The sequence below is a fragment of the Carcharhinus amblyrhynchos genome, chromosome 3, assembly GCF_965287045.1.
Source record: "Carcharhinus amblyrhynchos chromosome 3, sCarAmb.v2.hapA, whole genome shotgun sequence".
NCBI classification, from domain to species: domain Eukaryota; kingdom Metazoa; phylum Chordata; class Chondrichthyes; order Carcharhiniformes; family Carcharhinidae; genus Carcharhinus; species Carcharhinus amblyrhynchos.
Window position 1 is genome coordinate 26,901,938 of NC_137326.1, and position 21,389 is coordinate 26,923,326.

The 21,389-nt window shown below is 41.0% G+C and overlaps 1 protein-coding gene across 1 annotated transcript in view; it reads left to right on the forward strand.

The window, feature by feature from the left end:
• Positions 1 to 21,389, forward strand: part of LOC145337704 (voltage-dependent L-type calcium channel subunit alpha-1D-like) — a 651,603-nt gene that overhangs the window by 397,294 nt on the left and 232,920 nt on the right. Inside the window, exons 14-21 of the mRNA XM_080182539.1 lie at positions 832 to 1,057; positions 3,718 to 3,925; positions 5,214 to 5,334; positions 7,741 to 7,855; positions 12,808 to 12,898; positions 13,026 to 13,077; positions 17,786 to 17,909; positions 19,986 to 20,115. Coding sequence (XP_080038665.1) covers positions 832 to 1,057; positions 3,718 to 3,925; positions 5,214 to 5,334; positions 7,741 to 7,855; positions 12,808 to 12,898; positions 13,026 to 13,077; positions 17,786 to 17,909; positions 19,986 to 20,115 — 1,067 coding nt within the window. The remainder of the gene's footprint in view (positions 1 to 831; positions 1,058 to 3,717; positions 3,926 to 5,213; positions 5,335 to 7,740; positions 7,856 to 12,807; positions 12,899 to 13,025; positions 13,078 to 17,785; positions 17,910 to 19,985; positions 20,116 to 21,389) is intronic.

A 21,389-nucleotide genomic window follows, 5' to 3' on the forward strand; every position in this document is an offset into this window, starting at 1 on the left:
GGGAACTTATTTTAAATGTAGATTGGGGCATTCTTTAAGGATGGTGCCTCAATCCCTGTGGAGCAGACATTTACAGTTCTATCAAGCCCTGCCCCACCATGATGCCATTAACCCCATTCCCAGATTTTCTATGCACAAAGTACCAGAAAATCTGGTCTGAAAACCATATCGTGTTTTTGGAGAGAAAAACATGCTGGTTTTCAGCAAACTCTGATACTTTCTATTTTGTGACCTGGAAACCATTCGAAGGCGGGACCTTCAATGCCGGCAAAATGCCCAAAATGGGAAGCACCTCATAATTGTCTACTTAACAAATTCAATTGACCTGCCAGCTTTTACACAACTGGCAAATAAAATTATGAAAGAAAGGATGGGATGCTTTCTTTCCCTTTGCCTTCCCTTGCCATTTTTCCTGCCTCTTAGCCCATCCTCAAAGATGACATCATTTGGGTTTCAACACTATTCAACACTATTTTGCTGTCTTCAATCCTCAGCATTTCCCAACAATTCTACTATCTAGCATTTGAAATATCCTTAATAGTGCAATTTTTATACTTGTGAGCATACGTGGAAGGCTCTGCATGCAGTGATTTAAAAAAAGAATTGCAGTTATTGTTTCTGGAGACACTTTGCACATTATTTTCTGGCAATGTTTTACATGTTAAACTATTTATTATTTCATTGGTCCAGTCACTTTATCCTGTATTAGTTTCCATGAAATAGATTACATTAAAGCAATGATTAGAAACTGGACAGAAGAGCAATTAACTGCGAGGACTTCACCATGTCAATAATGGTTAAATATTATTTTATCTTCCTATTGTCTCATAGATATTGCAAATAAAGTCCTGCTGGCTCTATTCACATGTGAGATGTTGGTGAAAATGTACAGTCTGGGTCTGCAAGCATACTTTGTTTCCCTCTTTAATCGCTTTGATTGCTTTGTGGTCTGTGGAGGAATCATTGAAACTATCCTGGTTGAATTTGAAGTTATGTCTCCTTTGGGAATCTCGGTATTTAGATGTGTTCGGCTTCTAAGAATATTCAAAGTGACACGGTAAGATTTACAATATACAATGTCTTTTACTTATTTGTTAAACTTTATGCTCTATTTCACATTATAATTTTTTACTTTGATTTCCCATGGGTACAATTATTAATGACTGTATTGCTTGTTGTTTATGAGACCTTAGAACAGAGGTTGAAATATACATTTTGAATATTTTCCACTTGCCATTCTCCCCAGCCCATATTTGGACAATGTACAAAATACCAAATCTATAAAACACTGACAGAACAGTTTTATTTTAAAGATCTACCTCTCAATTCTTTCTGTAAGTAAAGAAGAGGGCAACCAGGCGATAGTTTTCACTAGGTGAAACACAACAAAAGCATGCAAAACTCTTTTCAAATTCTCGTCTCACTTATTTGATATTGAAACACTGCTTAACATCAGAAAGGATATTATTGCTGTGGAAGGAATGCAACCAAGGTTCAGCAGACTTATTCTGGGGATGGCGGGGACTGTCTTATGAAGAGAGATTGGGCAAACTGCCCCTATATTCTCTAGAGTTTCAAAGAATAAGAGGTGAAACCTACAAAATATGTAAAGGAATAGATGAAGTAGACACAGGTAAGCTGTTTCTCTTGGCTGGGGATTCCAGAATCAGGATGCACAATTTTAAAATAAGGTGGAAGGCACTTTGGATTGAGATGAGGAGGAATTTCTTTGCACAGAGAGTTGTGAATCTTTGGAATTCTCTACCCCAGAGGGCCACGAAAGCTCAGTCATTGAGTATGTTTAAAGTAGAGATTGATAGAATACCAATTAATAATAAAGTAAAGGGTTATGGGGAAAGTGTGGGTAAAAGGCATTAAAATGTCCAAACAGCATGGTTGTATTGAATAGCAGGGCAGGCTCGACAGGCTGAATGGCCTATACCTGTTCCTATGTTCCAATTGCAGCGATAGATATATTCAAATATCAAGGTAACCTGATTTCTCTAATAGTATTTCTTAGCACACATAAATAAGTCTTCTTATCTGGACATGTTCATTATCTGCAAACTATCAGTAATTTACTCATCTATCAGAAACACTTTTTTGTTATATATCATCCATTAAATATGTTTCATTTAAAACACAAGTATTGAAATATCAATTTTCAAGGTTTTTGAATGGCTTAAAACATATCCTTTGAGCTAGCTGTCTGCCCATGGTTGGACAGTTTTGTTTTTAAAAGGATCTAATACCTCACTGGAAAAATGATATATTAATTTTTAATAATTAAAAACCAAGTGCTAGAAAAATTCAGTAGGCTGGCAGCATCTTTGGATGGAGAAACAATATTCTGAGTTGAATATGATTTCAGAACTGAAAAAAATGTTTTGATGTTGTTAAAAGAGGGGGAAAGGAAGAATGAAAGGCAATATGTGGAATAGAGGATGGGTTGGGAGAGATGTAAGGAGAAGATGACGTTGTACAAAAGGCAAAGAAAGTGGTAATGGTTGCAGTAAAACAATTGCTACTTAACTGTAAGTGGCAAATAAACTGCAGTAACTTGAGACCACAAAGAATGATCTTCTTTATACCAATAAATAACAATGTTTAATAATAACAGTAACTCAACAGAACAGTAATAACTATGAAAACAGGAACATGAGTAAAACAGGTCTTGCAGAACCATTTCTTGCAGACTGAAAAGCCCTCCAAACCTGCAAATGCTTAGAACCCTCAACAAATGCCAGTAAAGCAATTACGCAGGAGAAAAGACTTATAAGACCACCCTGCACTCAAAATGACACTCCGTAACATAAACCTTTAATTATCAGGGGTTAAAAGTATTCAGCTTCCCATGATATCGAAAAAATTAAAAAACTTATATATAGTGGCATCTAGTAATATGTAGTTACTTTGCTGGTTCCTTACTGAATGGATTCATCTTTTACTCCAGTGACACTATCCGCTATAGTTGGAATTTGTGTGGAGTGGGGATAGGTGGAGGTGGGGGTAAAAATAATAGTCTATGGCTTTTTACACAATAGTATGCTTGTGGTAATGACAAAGTATTGCTTGTTGTTTTGATGGAGCTTGTGATTAGAACTGCCTTCTCTTTCCAGAAAGGGTAGAGTGAAGTGTGAGATTATTTAGCAAATAGAAAAACTGGAGAAACAACAATCCATGTACTTACTTTCCCATATCAGAATCTTAATATGTGACTTAACTATCTGTACATATAATATTTTAGATGCATTTTTTCCCCTAATGACCATCATCAGTAAATGGAATAATTCAGAACTGTGCAGTTGTATAACATAATGGGGATGGCACAGTGGTTAGCACTGCTGCCTCACAGCGCCAGGGACCTGGATTCAATTCCAACTTTGGGTGACTTTTTGTGTGGAGTTTGCATGTTTTCCCCACATCTGCGTGGATTTCCTCTGACAGCCCAAAGATGGGCAGGTTGGATGGATTGTCCATGCTAAATTGCCCGTTAGTGTTAGGTGGATTAGCAGGGTAAATACAGGGATAGAGCCTACATGGGATTGCTGGTGGTGCAATGCTGCTGGGCCAAATGGCCTCCTTCTGCTCTATGATTCTATGACTATATTTACCTATTTTATGAATAAATTAATCACATATTCTGAAGTTGCATACCTTACAGTCATAAGATTGTTTTAAAACTAGTCTTCTAATCATGGAATTGTGTTTTATTAGACACTGGCAATCGCTGAGTAACCTGGTGGCCTCATTGCTGAACTCAATGCGATCCATTGCTTCCCTGCTGCTTCTGCTTTTCCTATTTATTATTATCTTTTCGCTGCTGGGAATGCAACTTTTTGGTGGCAAGTTTAACTTTGATGAAACACAAACAAAACGGAGTACCTTTGATAACTTTCCACAAGCTCTTCTCACTGTATTCCAGGTAATTATTCTTGATTAACCAACGATGAAGTTCCTTTGTGCACTACATGTAACAAAACTATATATCTTCTTTCTTCATAAGTAGGTCTAGAGTTTCACTGCATAGAGCACGTAGGGAAAATATTTTCCTCATGATTTTACATGGATACTACAGAAATCCAATTAGGAAAATGTATTCATTTGTGAAATTAGATTTTCAAATAGGCAGAAATGGAAAAACAAATGTAAATTTGAAATTATTTGGAAGAAGTATTAGTCGGTCATTCCTGTCAAAGACTACCTTAGCAGTGGGGAGTTTCACTCATAAATACCATAGATCAGTGATTGTGCTACAGTATTGCAGCCTCGGCTCTGAATTGTGTTCCTGGTAATGCAGGATTACCATTTCACTGTCACACTTCAGAAAATTATTTTCATGGAAGTCTAGTTTTTTTAGTATAATGGCAGTATATAGTAACAAAATAGAACAATAAATTGTGCGCATGCACACCACATGGGAGTAAAATTTCAGATTTATTTTTGATATCCCTGGACTCAGTTGTGTACACGGGGAAGTCCATTAACACATTTTAATTACACTTGCTAAGTAAGAGAAATCATCAAAAACGTTTGGCTACTTCATTCTTGGACCGTTCCCAAAGATATTACTGACATTCCTTTGTTTACAGTTGTAGTCCCTGGTGGCTGTTCATTGTGGTGTAATATGTAATCTGTCTCCGTTGGAACATACTATTGAGATAGTTAAGCACAGGTCCTAGCTAAGCGGCACAGTTGAAATTTATGGGTAGAGTTGATTGAACATTTATTCACTTTGCCTTTCACCATGTGGAAAATATGTACAAAATGCTACTTCAAAATATAAAAAAGCTAAAAAGATAGGTTTGTCTAGTACACACAGATATAGCAGTTCTGAAATAGCCTGATGCCAAGTCTGCCCTGTTTGCACTAACATATCTACACTTCTAGTGGAATGCTTGGGTTCCATTCAGTGTCTACCCATCTTAAAGTCCTGTGATCAGGAAGTCAGCAGACTGTGGGTTGAAAACTATATTCCTTTACTTCTTGGCACCACCATAAAATGCTCAACCTAATGTTCATCATGCACTCCTACAATCTAATTCAGTTTGAAATGAAGGAAGAGTAGCTTTCGGTTATTATCATTAATTTGTCACATTTTTGATATTGATTTGTTGTCAACAAGCGATTGTAATTCATTAACAGTTGGGAACATTTGGCATTAATTTTGTCAATATTCAGTTAAGAAAATGTTTATGGATGTATTCAAATAGATTTTAACTGGTGAAGATTGGAATATGGTGATGTACGATGGAATTATGGCATATGGTGGACCATCCTCCTCAGGGATGATAGTTTGTATATATTTCATCATTCTGTTCATATGTGGTAACTGTATCCTTCTCAAGTAGTATGACAGATGACATTAGCTTTTTTCAGTATAAAAGATAAATATCTTTCCCTCCAGATCGTTTTTAAGTCAACCAATGTCTGTATAAAGTCGGTTTTCTCCCTTTGTATTCATTCTAATTTTATCCCCATTGATTTTTTCTGAAAGGCAACAGTAAACCGATGACCAAATTTTATTTCACCTTCTCCAGTTTTAATTAAAATCCAATCAAACATGTCAAAGGCTGGAACCTTCTGCTTTCCCTGATGGCAAGCTTGGAGGCGGAAAGAGTATTTAATTACGTAGGATGGTGACATGTTAGAACCCTCCCCCTCCCAATTCTGGTGCAATTAAGTTCCAGGTGGAAAGGCCAGTGGTTGACCTTCCTACCCCTCTGCCGGTTGAAGCCTGTGTCCAATTAATAACCACTTAAAGGCCTTATCCCACTGCCAGTAGTATTAATCCAGTTGTTGCCATGGAACATACACAACAACTAAACCCATGTGGCCAACTTGCCACACTTTGGCAGGCTCCTTAATCAAATGCACTCAGTACCTAATGGAGGGACTGAACATTAGGAAGCTGAGAGTTATCCCTATCTATGGCCTAAGTTACTCCATGTTCCTGGTACTCCAGTAATTGTCTGTCTAGCAGCAGACACAGCCACCCTAGTGGCGCTGTTAAGCATCGGATCTCTCGGCAAGCCAGTGGTCAGCAGCTGTCAATAGACTAGATCTCTGCCCCTGGACTCTTGATTTCAGGAGAAGTTCCTGTTGCTGGCCTTGCCACTGATTAGCTTGTGGTTTCAATAGGCCTTCCTGAAAATAGGTAGCACAGATTTCCCATGAGCATTCCAACCAGTAGGTGAGATCACCCGCCCTCACCCCTCAACAAGATTCCACCTAACATTTCTGTGCCAACAGAGGCTTTTTAATCTTGCGTATTCAGCAGAATGGAGAAAGAAGTTGGGTAAAATGGTGCTGGGGACTTCCCACTGAATGCTTGTCTTGTTCCTGCCCACCACCATTTTCACTACTAGATTTTCGGCAGCCGCAGAGCCACCCTCCCCAGGCATGTGGGGACCTTTTATTAATATTTAACTTCTTGGTCCAATAATGCATTGAAATCTCAAGGCATTTTAACTGCCAATTGCAGCAGTCATGCCCATTGCTGGAGCCACCAGTAAAAACTGACAGTAAGCAGGATCATAGCAAAACAACTCCCTGATAGGGTTTACATTTTTATTTTTTTTAAATTTTCTTGTAAGCTAGGAAATGGACTGTCAGGAAAAGGATTGCCACTAAGCAGTCAGTTTATTGGACAGGCTTTTTGTGATAAGCAGCTCCTGATGGTTGCCAAATGGTTTGAACAACAAATGAATGTTCTGCACAATCCCCAGGAAACGTTAAATAATTGCGGTGAACTTCATAAACTTCAGGATTTACTCAGGACAGTCAGATATTTCCAAAATCTTGTTTTGACTGCACAAAGAAACCTCGGGCCCTCCCCTGCCCAAGGTGTCCATATCCCTTCCCTATCCATGATTGAATCCAGAACCCAATTCACCACTTACCATAGTGCCAGGATTTATTTCCTCAGGTCCCTGGTGATGAATTTTCATTCGTAGTGGTTCTGTATTGCAACAACACTCCAAGATAAAACTGTAACTAAAGGCTGGGATTCTCCAACCTCGTTTGTGGCCACCAATACCGGTAGCAAGAATGGAGAACTTGACACTCAGCCAAAACTCTATCTACTGCAGCAGGACCGGGGAACCCCAACTGCGAGTGAGGTTGTAGAATTCAGGCCAAGATTTTGCTGCTGCTGCTTATCTTTAAGATGCTACAGGAATCACACACTTATTAGCATTGTGTAATAAATTTTATTTCATGTTGTGGGTAGTGTCAGATAATTTTTAAAATACTTGCATTGTCAAATGGCATGTAATCCTCTTAAAATTGAAACTGAACTATGAACCACTTTTACTAGGTTACAAAAAGATGAATATCTTAAACTTAGAAATAAAACATGGGTGATGCGCTGGCACAGTGGTTAGCACTGCTTCTGCACAGCACCAGGGACCCAGGTACAATACCTGGCTTGGGTGACTGTCTGTGTGGAGTTTGCACATTCTCCCCATACCTGCATGGGTTTCCTCCGGGTTCTCCAGTTTCCTCCCATAGTCCAAAGATGTGCAGGTTAGGTGGATTGGTCATGCTAAATTGCCCCTTAATGTCAGGGGGACTAGCTTGGATAATTGCATGGGATTATGGGGATAGGGCCTGGGTGGGATTGTGGCCGGCGCAGACTTGATGGGCCAAATGGCCTCCTGCATTGTAAGATTCTATGATTCTGTGATTTCAGATGATACGTGCAATATTATTACCATTTCCTTAAGTGATCTTCTCTAGACATCTTGCTGAATGTCTTTTTGGCCATCGCTGTTGATAATTTGGCTGATGCTGAAAGTTTAAACACTGTACAAAAAGAAACTGAGGAAGAAAAAGAAAGGAAAAGAAATGCCAGGTAATTAATTAGCATGCTTTACAGTAACAGCCCTACATGGTTCCATAGAAGCTAAATCTCAAGTAATGCTTCAGTCACAACCGAACGTATATTGTTGCAACAGGTTTGGTTTGATTTGATTTATTATTGTCACATGTATTAATATACAGTGAAAAGTATTGTTCCTTGTGCACTATACAGACAAACCACACTGTTCATAGAGAAGGAAACGAGACAGTGCAGAACTTAGTGTTACAGTCATAGCTAGGATGTAGACAAAGATCAACTTAATGCAAGGTAAGTCCATTCAAAAGTCTGACAGCAGTATGGAAGGAGCTGTTCTTGAGTCAGTTGGAACGTGACCTTAGACTTTTGTATCTTTTTCCCAACGGAAGAGGGTGGAAGAGAGGATGCGTGGGGTCCCTAATTATGCTGGCTGCTTTGCTGAGGCAGCGGGAAATGTAGACAGAGTCAATGGCTGGGAGGCTGGTTTGCGTGATGGATTGGGCTACATTCATGCCGTTTGTAGTTCCTTATGATCTTGGACAGAGCAGGAGCCATACCAAAAATAATGCTTTCTATGGTGCATCTGTATAAGTTGGCAAGAGTCGTAGCTGACCTGCCAAATTTCCTTAGTTTTCTGAGAAAGTAGAGGCATTGTGGGGGCTTTCCTAACTATAGTGTCAGCATGGAATGGGACGGGTACACAGTTTATTTAGTCTCACTACTCTGCAGGTTGCACAATTAGTTTAAAAGTTTAATTCAGTCATCAAAATGGCCAATTACTTACCTTCGCTGCTTTTGGGCCAGAATAAAAGGTATTTTAACCAAGTTTCTTTCAATGAACTCAGAATGATTGATTTATTATAAAACAAAACTCTTTAAAACAAGTTGCAAGAATTTGTACACACACAATTGTACTCTGGAAGTATAACTATCTATTCCTATTTAAAAATACCCCAGTGTGTGTGCGCGCGCACACACACACACACACACACACACACACACACACACACACACACACACACACAAATACACAAAGGACAAACAGATGGGATCTCTGCAAAGGTGGGATTTGAAGGACAGGCTTTGTAAAATAAAGATTAAAATTTGCAGGGTTTTGATGCCATTGATCTTGAGCCCCCTTGTTTGAAGGTGGATCACTGGACTCAGTAGATGTTTGAGGGTTCTCATCAATTGAGCTTTGAAGTGGAGGAGAATATAGAGTTGAATCAATCCTTCTCATCTCACCTTTTCAGGTTTCCAAATGCAGCCAAATTGTACTCAGATGATGATTCTCTGCCAATAGGTTGCTAACCACATGCAGAATTTCAGGAAAAATAGGGAGAGAGCAAGTTAGGCCAGCCTTCCTTCACAGCTTATTCTCGAAAACAACAGTCCAAATCTTAAAGCTTGTCCCAGTCATGTGCTTTCCAGTATTTAACTGGAATTACTGTCTTTGCCAGTTTTGTGCCCATCAGTTAAAGTGATTGCAGTTCAAAGCAAGCAAACAACACTTTCCTCTCAAGTACCATGCTGGTCAGGTAATTTCTTGGAAGAAGTCAGGCTTGTGCCCAGTTCAAAAGTGAACTTATGACTCTTTAAAAAAAACTCCATGTTAGCATCCAAGTGACCAAATAAGAACATAAGAAATAGGAGCAGGAGTAGGCCATCTAGCCCTTTGAGCCTGCCCCACCATTCAGTAAGATCATGGCTGATCTGTTGTGTCTCAGTTCCACCTTCCCGCCCTCTCCCCATGACCCTTAATCCCCTTGCCTATCAAAAACCTGTCAACCCGCGTCTTAAATATATTTAGCGAGGCAGCCTCCACCACTTCAACGGGCAGAGAATTCCAGAGATTCACCACCCTTTAAGTGAAGAAGTTCCTCCTCAACTCCATTCTAAACCGCCCCCCCTTTATCTTGAGGCTGTGCCCTCTAGTCCTACTGTCCTTTCTGAGCAGGAAGAGCCTCTCCACCTCTATCCTATCCATCCCATTCATCATCTTATATGTCTCAATGAGATCTCCCCTCATTCTTCTGAACTCTAATGAGTACAAGCCTAGTTTATTCAGCCTCTCCTCATAGTTCAACCCCCTCAACTCCGGTATCAGCCTAGTAAACCTCCTCTGCACTCCCTCCAAGGCCAAAATATCCTTGCGTAAGTGCGGCGACCAAAACTGCACACAGTACTCCAGCTGCGGCCTCACCAGTGCCCTGTACAGTTGCAGCAAGACCTCCCTACTTTTATATTCAATCCCCCTCGCTATGAAGGCCAGCATCCCATTCGCCTTCCTGACCACCTGCTGCACCTGCAGGCTGGGTTTTCGCGACTCATGCACAAGGACCCCCAGGTCCCTCTGCACCGTTGCATGCTGCAGTTTTTCACCACGTAAGTAATAGTCCTTCCTACCATTATTCCTACCAAAGTGGACAACTTCACACTTGCCAACATTGTATTCCATTTGCCAGTTCCTGGCCCATTTGCCCAGCCTATCTAGATCCTTCTGCAGACTCTCCACACACTCCGCACAATTTGCCGTTCCACCAATCTTAGCGTCATCAGCAAATTTCGACACCATACACTCAGTTCCCTCCTCCAGATCATCTATATAAATGGTAAATAGCTGAGGCCCCAGCACCGACCCCTGGGGCACTCCACTAGTCACCAACCGCCAATCCGAATAGCACCCATTGACCCCCACTCTCTGCCTCCTATTTGACAGCCAATCCCCTATCTATGCTAACACCCTACCCCCAACTCCATGCCCCCTGACCTTCTGTAATAACCTCTTGTGCGGCACCTTATCAAACGCCTTCTGAAAATCAAGAAACACCACATCCACCAGCTCTCCTCTATCCACCGCCCTAGACACATCCTCATAGAACTCCAATAAATTCGTCAGACACGACTTCCCCTTAACAAACCTGTGCTGCGTCTGCTCAATCAAACAATTCTCCTCAAGATGCCTCGCTATTTTCTCCTTGATCACGGATTCTAACATTTTACCTACAACAGACGTTAAACTAACCGGCCTATAATTCCCTGCCTTTTGCCTGCCACCCTTCTTAAACAACGGCGTAACATTAGCCGTTTTCCAATCTTCTGGCACTTCCCCGGAACCCAGCGACGTTTGGAAAATAATCACCAAGGCATCCACTATCACCTCTGCCATTTCTTTCAGAACCCTTGGATACATTCCATCCGGTCCTGGGGACTTGTCCACAATCAGTCCCTCCGGTCTTTTGAGCACTGCCTCTCTAGTAACAATAATACATAAATAATACATAACTGCGTGAAAACAGGAGTGTTCTACCCCGGTCTTCTGGGCGAGCTTGGCACTGCAATCGCCTGGCAGTCTGTCAGTTTTTCAGACAACTGGGAGCTTTGCGCTGGTGGGGTGGTGGGGGGATGGATGGAGCAAGAAAAACTGGTTTCAGAGTGCTCAGGCCCCAAGGCATAAGTTGCTCTGATCCCCTACTGAACCAGGAGACCTCCTCCAACCAACCCCTGCCCTGACTGTCCATCATCAGCAGCATTGTCACCCCCACTCCCCACACCAACACAGGTCACTGGCACTGATTGGGACATCGGGACACTCCCGATAATTCCCCTGGGCAGACCCGCCCATCCCCCATCATGCCCTCCCTGCATTTCCCTGTACATCTGACACTGCCTCCCACACGACCACTCCCCCTTGCAGAGCATCCCTGCTAACTACCCGCCTTGCAGAGCTCTCCTCTGCTGACCACCCCCCTTACAGAGCTCCCGCCTGTATAAGCCCCTATCATTGTGCATATCCCCCCCTCATAGTCCCAACCTCACTCAGACCCCACCCAGTTGGCAGTGTTCCTAGCACACTTATGGTGCTCAACAGGGCACTTACTGGGTGCCAGGTGGATACTGCCAGGCTTGATGGCTTCTGTCCAGTTATACCTCTGACCACCTTTAATGAGCTCCGATCCCCCTGACATGGCCATGCACCTCATTTCCGCTACCACAGAGCGTTAGTGAATCTTGCTGGCGTGAAGTCACGCCACTGAGGCAGAAGCATCCAGGAGGATGGAAGCAGCCTTTCTGAACCAGGTAAGTACATTTAGATTTTGTCATTTTTATGCTAATAGGCTTCAGGGCACGAAGTTGTTTTTGAATTTTTGGCCTCCCATGCTATCTTTCCAGCTTGCCACACCAATTGACTGGCGCCATGAACCGGTAATATTGAATCCATGATTTTCCCAACAATATTAATTCTAACCTTAAACTTGTCTGACTTTCCAGTAGATTTGTTTGTCATTGCAAGACGTATGTCACATATGGATAAAACACTTTTTAGTCTTAGCCCTTGTTGCTTATTTATAGAGAGAAAGAAAACAAGTCAGAATTTCTAATAAGCTGGTCACACTTTGATACTGCAAGTGACTGTACGGAGTTCCAATTTACCTGAAGGAAACATGGCATTGGAAAGCAGGAGCTGTCCTGCAAATTAATAAGAAAAACCTGAGCAGCTATCAATCGAATTAAATTGTTCTTCACTCAGTTAACTTATGTGAATCTGAATGGTTTTCTAATATATGAGAAAAGTGAGAGAATACTCATGGAAATCAGTCTGTGACAGGCACAATGTATATAAGGTGAGATATTAATCTGTATTTCCATAGCCACTGTTCAAGGACTGTTGAAGAACGATACTGCTGCGACGTGGCAAATACTGTTCACTGACTCTGCTTTCTCTTTCATTTATCTCTTCGAAAAGATGAAGGTTTGCGCTTTGCTGCTATTTGAATCCAGAAATCTTTGACTTAAAACATAATAATTTGATCTACCCTGTGATCCCTAAACTTTAGATCCCATCACGAATTGCACATTTGTTTCAACTTTCACTAGACTAAATTATGCTCACTCATATTAAGCGCTCCAGAAGTGTAATTCTCTTTGTATAAATGGTGAAATATATCAATGTATCTTATTTTTAGAAATGCCACTTTGGAGAAAAGAGAAGATGGGAAATGTGAAATTGATGGAATAGGTGAAAACAATGACAGGAAAATGCTTACTGGCACACAGGTAAAACTACCTTAATAAAACAAAGTTGAAGACAAAATATTTTCAAATCATACATTGGTTTTGGTTTTGACTGGAAATCTTTTGGAAGAAATAATTTATGATTATTGTGTTCTTTAACACTTGGAAGATTTCAATTGATGAAGAAGAAAAGGATCCTTATCCACCCAGTGATGTGCCAGGTATGGAAAGCAGACATTATTTTTAAATAGATCATATGTAGAAATTAATCTTTTGATGGTACTTGATGGACAATCACTGCATGCTACAGCACTGAATATTAGGATACAGATTTATACCTGGCAATTCTCTCCATATGTAGAATTTGGAATTTCACCCAACAGTTAGAAAGAAAGAAACTTTTGGATCCTTTTAGCACCTTTTTTCATCTCAGAAGATCTGAAGTATTTCACAGCCAAATAGATGACGAGGGGGATAGGTAGAGTGGATGTGCAGAGACTATTTCCTTGGGTGGATGTAGCTGTTATTAGCGGGCATAACTATAAGGTTCATGGTGGGAGATATAGGAGAATGTCCAAGGTAGATTCTTTACTCAGAGAGTGGTTGGAGTGTGGAATGCACTGTCTGCTGTGATAGTGGAGTCGGATACTTTAGGAACTTTCAAGTGGTTATTGGACAGGCACATAGAGCACACTAGAATGATAGGGAGTGGGATAGCTTGATCTTAGATCATAGAATCCTACAGTGCAGAAAGAGGCCCTTCGGCCCATCGAGCCTGCACTGAGCACAATCCCACCCAGGCCCTACCCCCATTTCCCTACACATTATACCCACTAATCCCTCTAACCTACACATTCCTGGACACTAAGGGGCAATTTCTTAGCATGGCCAATCAACCTAACCTGCACATCTTTGGACTGTGGGAGGAAATGGAGTACACGGAGGAAACCCATGCAGACATGAGAAGAATGTGCAAACTCCACACAGGCAGTGACCCGAGCCAGGAATTGAACCCAGGACCCTGGAGCTGTGAAGCAGCAGTGCTAACCACTGTGCTACCGTGCCGCCCCAATCTTGGGTTTGGACATAGCGCGGCACAACATCGACGGCCAAAGGCCAGTACTGTGCTGTACTGTTCTATGTTCTATAATTACATTTGAAATGTAATATACTGTTTTGGAAACAAAGATGGCCACCACTTTGCACATGGTGGTGGGGGAATGGGTCACAAAATTAAAGTGAGTTAGTTACACAATAGCATTAGCAGAGACCTGGCATAAGGTTACTTGAGCTTTCGCTTAGTTTAGAAAAAGTCACCTAAGTATTCCTTGGGTGTGTATGCTTAGTTGTTGAATGTATTTAAGATTGAGATTGGGTACAAAGCGAATCATGAGATATGGGGTTAGAGAAGAAAAGTAAAGATGAAAGATGAATCATGATTTTATTGAATGGCAGTGCAGGCTTAAGAAGTAATGTGACTCCTTCCCATTTCCCATGTTCTTGTGATTTCTATATGCAGTGATGTTGAAAATCTGTTGATGTAGATTTCATTTGTCCAGTATTTCTGACAAAATTGTAGACAATATAGTAGAAATTGATGTGTACTGAGCCCATTTTTCAGGTTTTTTTTCCTTTCTTAACTCTTACCCAACTGATTTTTCTTTCACAATGGACTATTTGACTATTGAACATCTCAATTCAGGCCAGGATTTCCCAGTCCTGCCAATGGCAGGAATCAACTTGGATAGGACCATAAAATTGAAGAACAACAGAAAGTCTGTGTACTTTGGGTGAGAATTTCCAGTCATGTAGATACCACCATAAGTCAGAACCTGTTCTCAACTGACATCAGCAAATGCATATTTTCTATAACAGAGATCGTGGCTGATTTATCCCGATACCAAAGGGGCTGAGGCTAATTGTGGCAGTCATATTGGATGTTGGCTGAGATCTGCCAGCTCAGCATACGGTGGGCCCAGGCAGGAAGTTGATTTCAGCCCGGATTTGGTTTTGGGCAAACTGTTACAGAACAAATGCAAAATGCTTAATTTTGACATGATTATGGTCTGGAAAACATACCCTGGGTGTAAGAGAAAAGAACCACAGCTACAAATCTCCAAGTTTATTTAATTTGAATGTTGGTGGCTAGAGCAAAGTTAATGTATTAGTTGATTCTGCTAACTAGGGAATTGGTGACATCCTTGCTGCAGCTAAACATACATACAGAATGATTCAGGTGATGTCCTGTGGCTGTGGAAAAGCTTGAGACAATGAAGCCTTTGACATTTGCTGGATAAGTGTAGCCAGGTATTCTGGTTTCCTCCCACAGTTCAAAGATGTGTGAGCTATGTTGATTGGCCATGCTAAATTGCCCCCTATTGTCAGGGGATGTATCTAGGGTAAATGCATGGGATTATGGGGGTAGAGCCAAGTGGAGTTGTGGTCAGTTCAGACTCGATGAGCTAAATGGCCGCCTTCTGCACTGTCAGATTCTATGATTAAATAGTAGGCCTTGTTGTGGGAGACCAAATGGATTAGTGACAACCTGCTTGCTGCACTGTTCTGATACAGTACTGTTCAGTCATGTTCAGAAAAGTGACTTTGCCTATTGGTCCAGTGGAATAGTTAAGGAGGCTCCCATAGGAAGATCCTTTCACCTGTTTTCTAACAGGCTCAGCTGTTCCTCATCCAGATTGCTGAGGGTGCTGTGGCTGCTGTGTCTTCCTCCAATTACATTTTCCAAAGCAATGAAGCAAAAATGACATCCTTGATAAGATGTGAGAGCTCAATTAGGGTGAGTAAGACCAAACCAGTAGAAACAATCAAGCTTTGAACTTAAAAATACTTTGGAAATCAATTAAGCATGTTGGCATTGCCATAACTGAATCTTTCACCATTATAATTGATCAGAACCTGAACTGGACGAGCTCCATAAATGCTATCACTACTACTGCAGGTCAGAGACTGAACAATTTATTTGAGTGGCTCATCTAACTCCCCAGAGCCTCTCTACCACATATAGAGCACAAGTCAAGACTGAGTTGGAATAATTCCACGTGCATGGATGGGTGCAGCCCCAGCAACACAAGATTTCTTCAACACTATCCAGGACAAAGCAGTCCACTTGTTTAAACAGTCACTGCCTCCAACATTAGAGTAATGTGGCTCGAGTGTGTATGAGTTATAGGGTACCTTCTTTCTGTAGGTCAAGTCAGCTCTCAGGTTTGCCTGATATTGCATTGGCCCAGAGATGGTGAGCTGCAGCTTTGTATCTGTTTGTGGTGTGCAAGTCACCACATGTATGTTAACGAAACTCAGCCCTCTAGGTAGTCAATGCCTCTGGCAGCAAGTATCAAATGGCTGGCCTGTGTGTACTGTTGGCTAACTGTTTAGTGGTTCAAATCCCTTCTTATAGATATCTTTGAGTTTGTACAAGATAGATGATCTGGAGGAGGGAACCGAGTGTAAGGTGTTGAAATTTGCTGATGACACAAAGATTGGTGGAACAGCAAATTGTGCGGAGGGTGTGGAAAGTCTGCAGAGGGATCTAGATAGGCTGAGCGAGTGGGCGAGGACCTGGCAGATGGAATACAATGTTGGCAAGTGTGAGGTTATCCACTTTGGCAGGAATAATGGTAGGAAGGACTACTACTTACAGGGCGAAAGGCTGCAGCATGCTACGGTGCAGAGGGACCTGGGGGTCCTTGTGCATGAGTCGCAAAAACCCAGCCTACAGGTGTAGCAGGTGGTCAGGAAGGCGAATGGGATGCTGGCCTTCATAGCGAGGGGGATTGAATATAAAAGTAGGGAGGTCTTGCTGCAACTGTACAGGGCACTGGTGAGGCCGCAGCTGGAGTACTGTGTGCAGTTTTGGTCGCCGCACTTGCGCAAGGATATTTTGGCCTTGGAGGGAGTGCAGAGAAGGTTCACTAGGCTGATACTGGAATTGAGGGGGTTGAGCTATGAGGAGAGGCTGAATAAACTGGGCTTATACTCGTTAGAGTTTAGAAGGATGAGGGGAGATCTCATTGAGACGTATAAGATGATGAAAGGGATGGATAGGGTAGAGGTGGAGAGGTTCTTCCCGCTCAGAAAGGACAGCAGGACTAGAGGGAACAGCCTCAAGATAAGTGGGGGGCAGTTTAGAACGGAGTTGAGGAGCAACTTCTTCACTCAAAGGGTGGTGAATCTCTGGAATTCTCTGCCCATTGAAGTGGTTGAGGCTTCCACGCTAAATATATTTAAGACGCGGGTAGATAGGTTTTTGGTAGGCAAAGGGATTAAGAGTTATGGGGAGAAAGCAGGAAAGTGGAACTGAGCCACTTCAGATCAGCCATGATCTTGTTGAATGGCGGGGCAGGCTCAAAGGGCTAGATGGCCTACTCCTGCTCCTATTTCTTATGTTCTTATGTTCTTACAAGGAACTTTGATGTAATCTGAATCCTGATCTATTGTGCATTTTAATCTATGTTGCCAATTTTAATGATGTGATTATTTCACCAATAGGTGGTGCTTGGTTTCATAAAGATAATCAATTTCAATATGTCTTTATTTTGATATTATAGATGTGTTCCATTAGATAGCAATAGTTATCTGCAGTGTTATGCAATTCTCAAATAATGCAAATATTAATTTTTCTGACTTTAATGTGCACTTTAACATGCACAATTAAAAATAGAAAAAATAATATACTGAAGCATAATGATTAGGAAACAACCTGTATTTGTCATCAATTAAAAATAACATGCTTATGTTTTCAATTATTCTGAAAATATTGGTTTTGAAATGATTTGTCAGATGAAAGAAGATGTGTGTTTTATATAGTTGTAAAATTAAAGATTTTCAAAAACTACTTGGATTAAAAATCAACTTTATTTATTACTATGAGAAAGGGTGAGTGTTTGATGGTTTTGTTTAACTTTTATGAAGATGACGATGAGCCAGAAATACCAGTTGGACCTCGACCTCAAAGATTGGAAGACCTGAACCTGAAGGAAAAAATTGTGCCCATTCCAGAAGGGAGTGCTTTCTTCTTATTTAGTAGTACCAATCCGTATGTATGGCATAATATATTTTTACTCAAAATTATATTTAGAAGCTAGTAATTGATCAGTGGTTGATATCAAAGTTTTGTTGACATGATAGTATAATTTTGTGATAGTAATCTTTCAACAATGTAAATTACCTGAACTACTGCATGCAATTATATTCTAAACAGTCAATTAAATGATTTTTTTTTACATCTGCCAATTTTAGAAGTAACAATACAATATCAAGGATTTACAAGTGAAAAGTAGATTATTGTTGGTGTTGTTGCTTTTATGTTTCAGTGCCAGGTTGGAATAAATTTACTTAATCACTGCTAGGCAGGAATATATGATACTATATGATGGGCCGTAATTTCCGAGCTCCAGGGCAGTGTAACTTGGGGTACCCTAAAGAAGTGCTGGGGAATCCCTCCCCATCCCGGAAGTTCCCAGGTGAGGATTGCATGGCAATTGCCCAGGAAGTGGAAACATCCGATGGGCAAATTGCCCTGCACCGGGAATCATCCGAAAATATAACTTAAACCCTAAACTTTGCATGGTTCCAACGATTACATCAGTAGTTGCTCAGAAAAAATTAGAAATAAAACCACTTCTAACTTCTGGGTAACTATTGTACAGATCCACGCTGCCCCTCCAACAGAATTCGCCATCCCCCAACAATTACCCATCCCCATGTGATTCCCCCATCCCTCAACTAAAGCTTCCATAGGACTCCCCATTCCCAAGAGAATACTTTCCCTTCCAATCCATGGCAACTCCCCTGTTTTTCCACCCCCCCAAAAGCAATTGAGAGAAGAAGATTCTGAAGACCTTGACTTTTATGTTTTTTGTGATTTCTTATTCCTTCACTTATACCTAATCCACCTCTCTCCATCTTTGCTCCTGCCCCCAGCCAAGAACCAACAGTTCAACTGTCTTAGGAGGGTACAACAAACTGTTCATTTTAAATGGGATATTACCTTGTTTAAATTGGATATTACATTGTTGTCAAAAAAAGTAAGAGTGCAAGAACACACTTGTTATTCATATGATTCATGATAAAAATTTAAAACTGATGTCTTAAGGAGAAATTAAAAATAGACCCATGCTTAAAAGTCTACCTGAAGCGTTCATACGCACTTCCTCTGGAATGACTCTGAACTGCTTTGGGTGTGGATTAGAAGCAAGGCGCCCCACAGTAGATGACAATACTTGCCACAAAGAGTTGTTTAAGAATAAACAAAGGCACTATTGTTTAAAGAAGAAGAATGAACTAAAGAAATGTTGGGGGCTATTGTCACAGCTTCGTTCTAGGTCCATAACTGATGGTCACTTGCAGATCGTACACAAAAAGGTCTAAGGTTGAACGGAATTGGGCTTCAGGCCTCATAATAATTGTGGTGAATGGCTGGCATCTGTCATGCCCCTAGAGATATCTTGCGTATGTAGTAGAATGGAATTTTGGCATCATTTTTTGATGACAGCAGCCCTCATGTAAATCCTGGAAGATTGTGAAATGGAGAAAAAGAAAGAGAGATGGGTGAGATTGTGGACAGATAGGAGCCACAGTAGTACTGTGGAGCTAAGAGGAAGACTCCTTCTACTAGTCATTTTGTGTTGAAGTAAGATTTTTCTCGAGGCTCCTGGTTAGGCCAGAGCCACTCCTGAAAACCTGAGCGAAGCAAACATGATATCTACTATAGAAATTTCTCCAAGGAGTCCTTGAACAGTATAGTGGAGAGAGTGCTTAATCAAGCGTTTGATCCTTTAGTATGACATACTAAAGTCTAATGCCCGTTTAAGGTAGATTCCAGGATTACTGCAAAAAAAAAAGGCCTGAAGAGTTTAGCAATCACCCAGTGCATTTATAGATCTGGCATGGGCCATGGCATTCTTAATTTCTTCATTGTGCACCCATTTTACACCAGTATGGGGACAACAATGTTGAATTTCTTTCCTGATTAACTATTTTCAGAACTGAGATAATCCCCTTCAAAAAGATTAGAAAATTGTAACTGAACATGACCCAATTAAATAGCTTTATTTGCTCGTCTACAGAAAATGATTATATGTGAAATAATATATAATTCTTTATGCTTTAGGATCAGAGTGGCTTGTCACAGACTTATAAATCATCACATCTTTACAAATCTGATCCTCGTATTCATTATGCTCAGCAGCATTTCCTTGGCTGCAGAAGATCCTATACGTAATCATTCCTTTCGTAATAATGTAAGTAGATGGCGTACAAAGATATTTTACTTTAAATGGCAACAACAGTTGCAGTTTTCTAAATGCGAATTCCCAATATACAATTGAGCTGGGGATTACTCAATAAAAATTAGCCTCATATCCATAAATGATTTGGAACTGCCCACTTTTCATCTACACAGGAAAGTTGTGACACTGTGGTTAGCACAACTGCCTCACAGCGCCAAGGGCCTGGGTTCAATTCCTGGCTTAGGTCATTGTCTGTATGGGGTTGTCATGTTCTCCCCATGTCTGCGTGGGTTTCTGCAGGTGCTCCAGTTTCCTCCCACAGTCCAAAAGACACGCTGGATAGGTGCATTGGCCAAGATAAACTCTCCCTTAGTGTACCCGAACAGGCGCAGGAGTGTGGTGTCTTGGGGATTTTCACAGTAACTTCAATGCGCTGTTAGTGTCAACCTATTTGTGACACTAATTAATAAACTTGTATAGTATGGTTTTATAGCACTGAATTTCTCTTTTCAGTAACAACATCTCAGTGAGACTCATCATTCGAGTGAGGAGGAAAGGATTTTGACTGAAAAAATAAAAATGCTCAAAGCAACATTCCTTTATTGTGAAGGAATGAATTCACCTTTAAATATGGGATTATTTACATTTGTGTCTTTTAAGAGGCGCGTTATAGACTTCTCTGATGTGTAACGAGTCGCTGATTTGGATTCTTTGTTGCCTTGTGAAGATAGCGTAAACTCATTTAAATTTCAAATGGAAGCTTGGCCAACCCCAGCAATTGCCTCTTATCACTGAGGCACAAGGTCAGCCCTGCTTTGGTGCAGTTTAGGAATGGTTTGTTGGTTCACAAGTCATTGGGTAAGCAGTTTCTCATCAGCTAACCTGTTGCATCTTTGATATGCATGTGGCAAATATGTTCCAACTACCTGTAAAAAAAAAAGCTGGAGGCAGGCCAGTGAAAGTGCATGGGCACAATATGTGAAAGTGAAGTTGTGTTCTGCTGAGCTGCTAGCAGCAGTTTTCAGAGGAACAGTCTTTTTTTGGGGAGATTCTTGGATAATCCAGCAAGGTCAGCATTGCTGGTAGAAATGGGGTATTAGCAGTGACCACAAATTGGCCTGGATTCCCACTCTTGATTGCAGTCTTGCAGGTACTTCTGAAAGTACAAATAGCGTGGACTGTGAATGAATAAAGTACAAGGTTTAACAAGAGGGTTCCCAGCTCGTTTGGATGTAGTATTGGAGGTTTGATCATGTGATACATAGTCTTGTGATATCTGATCACAT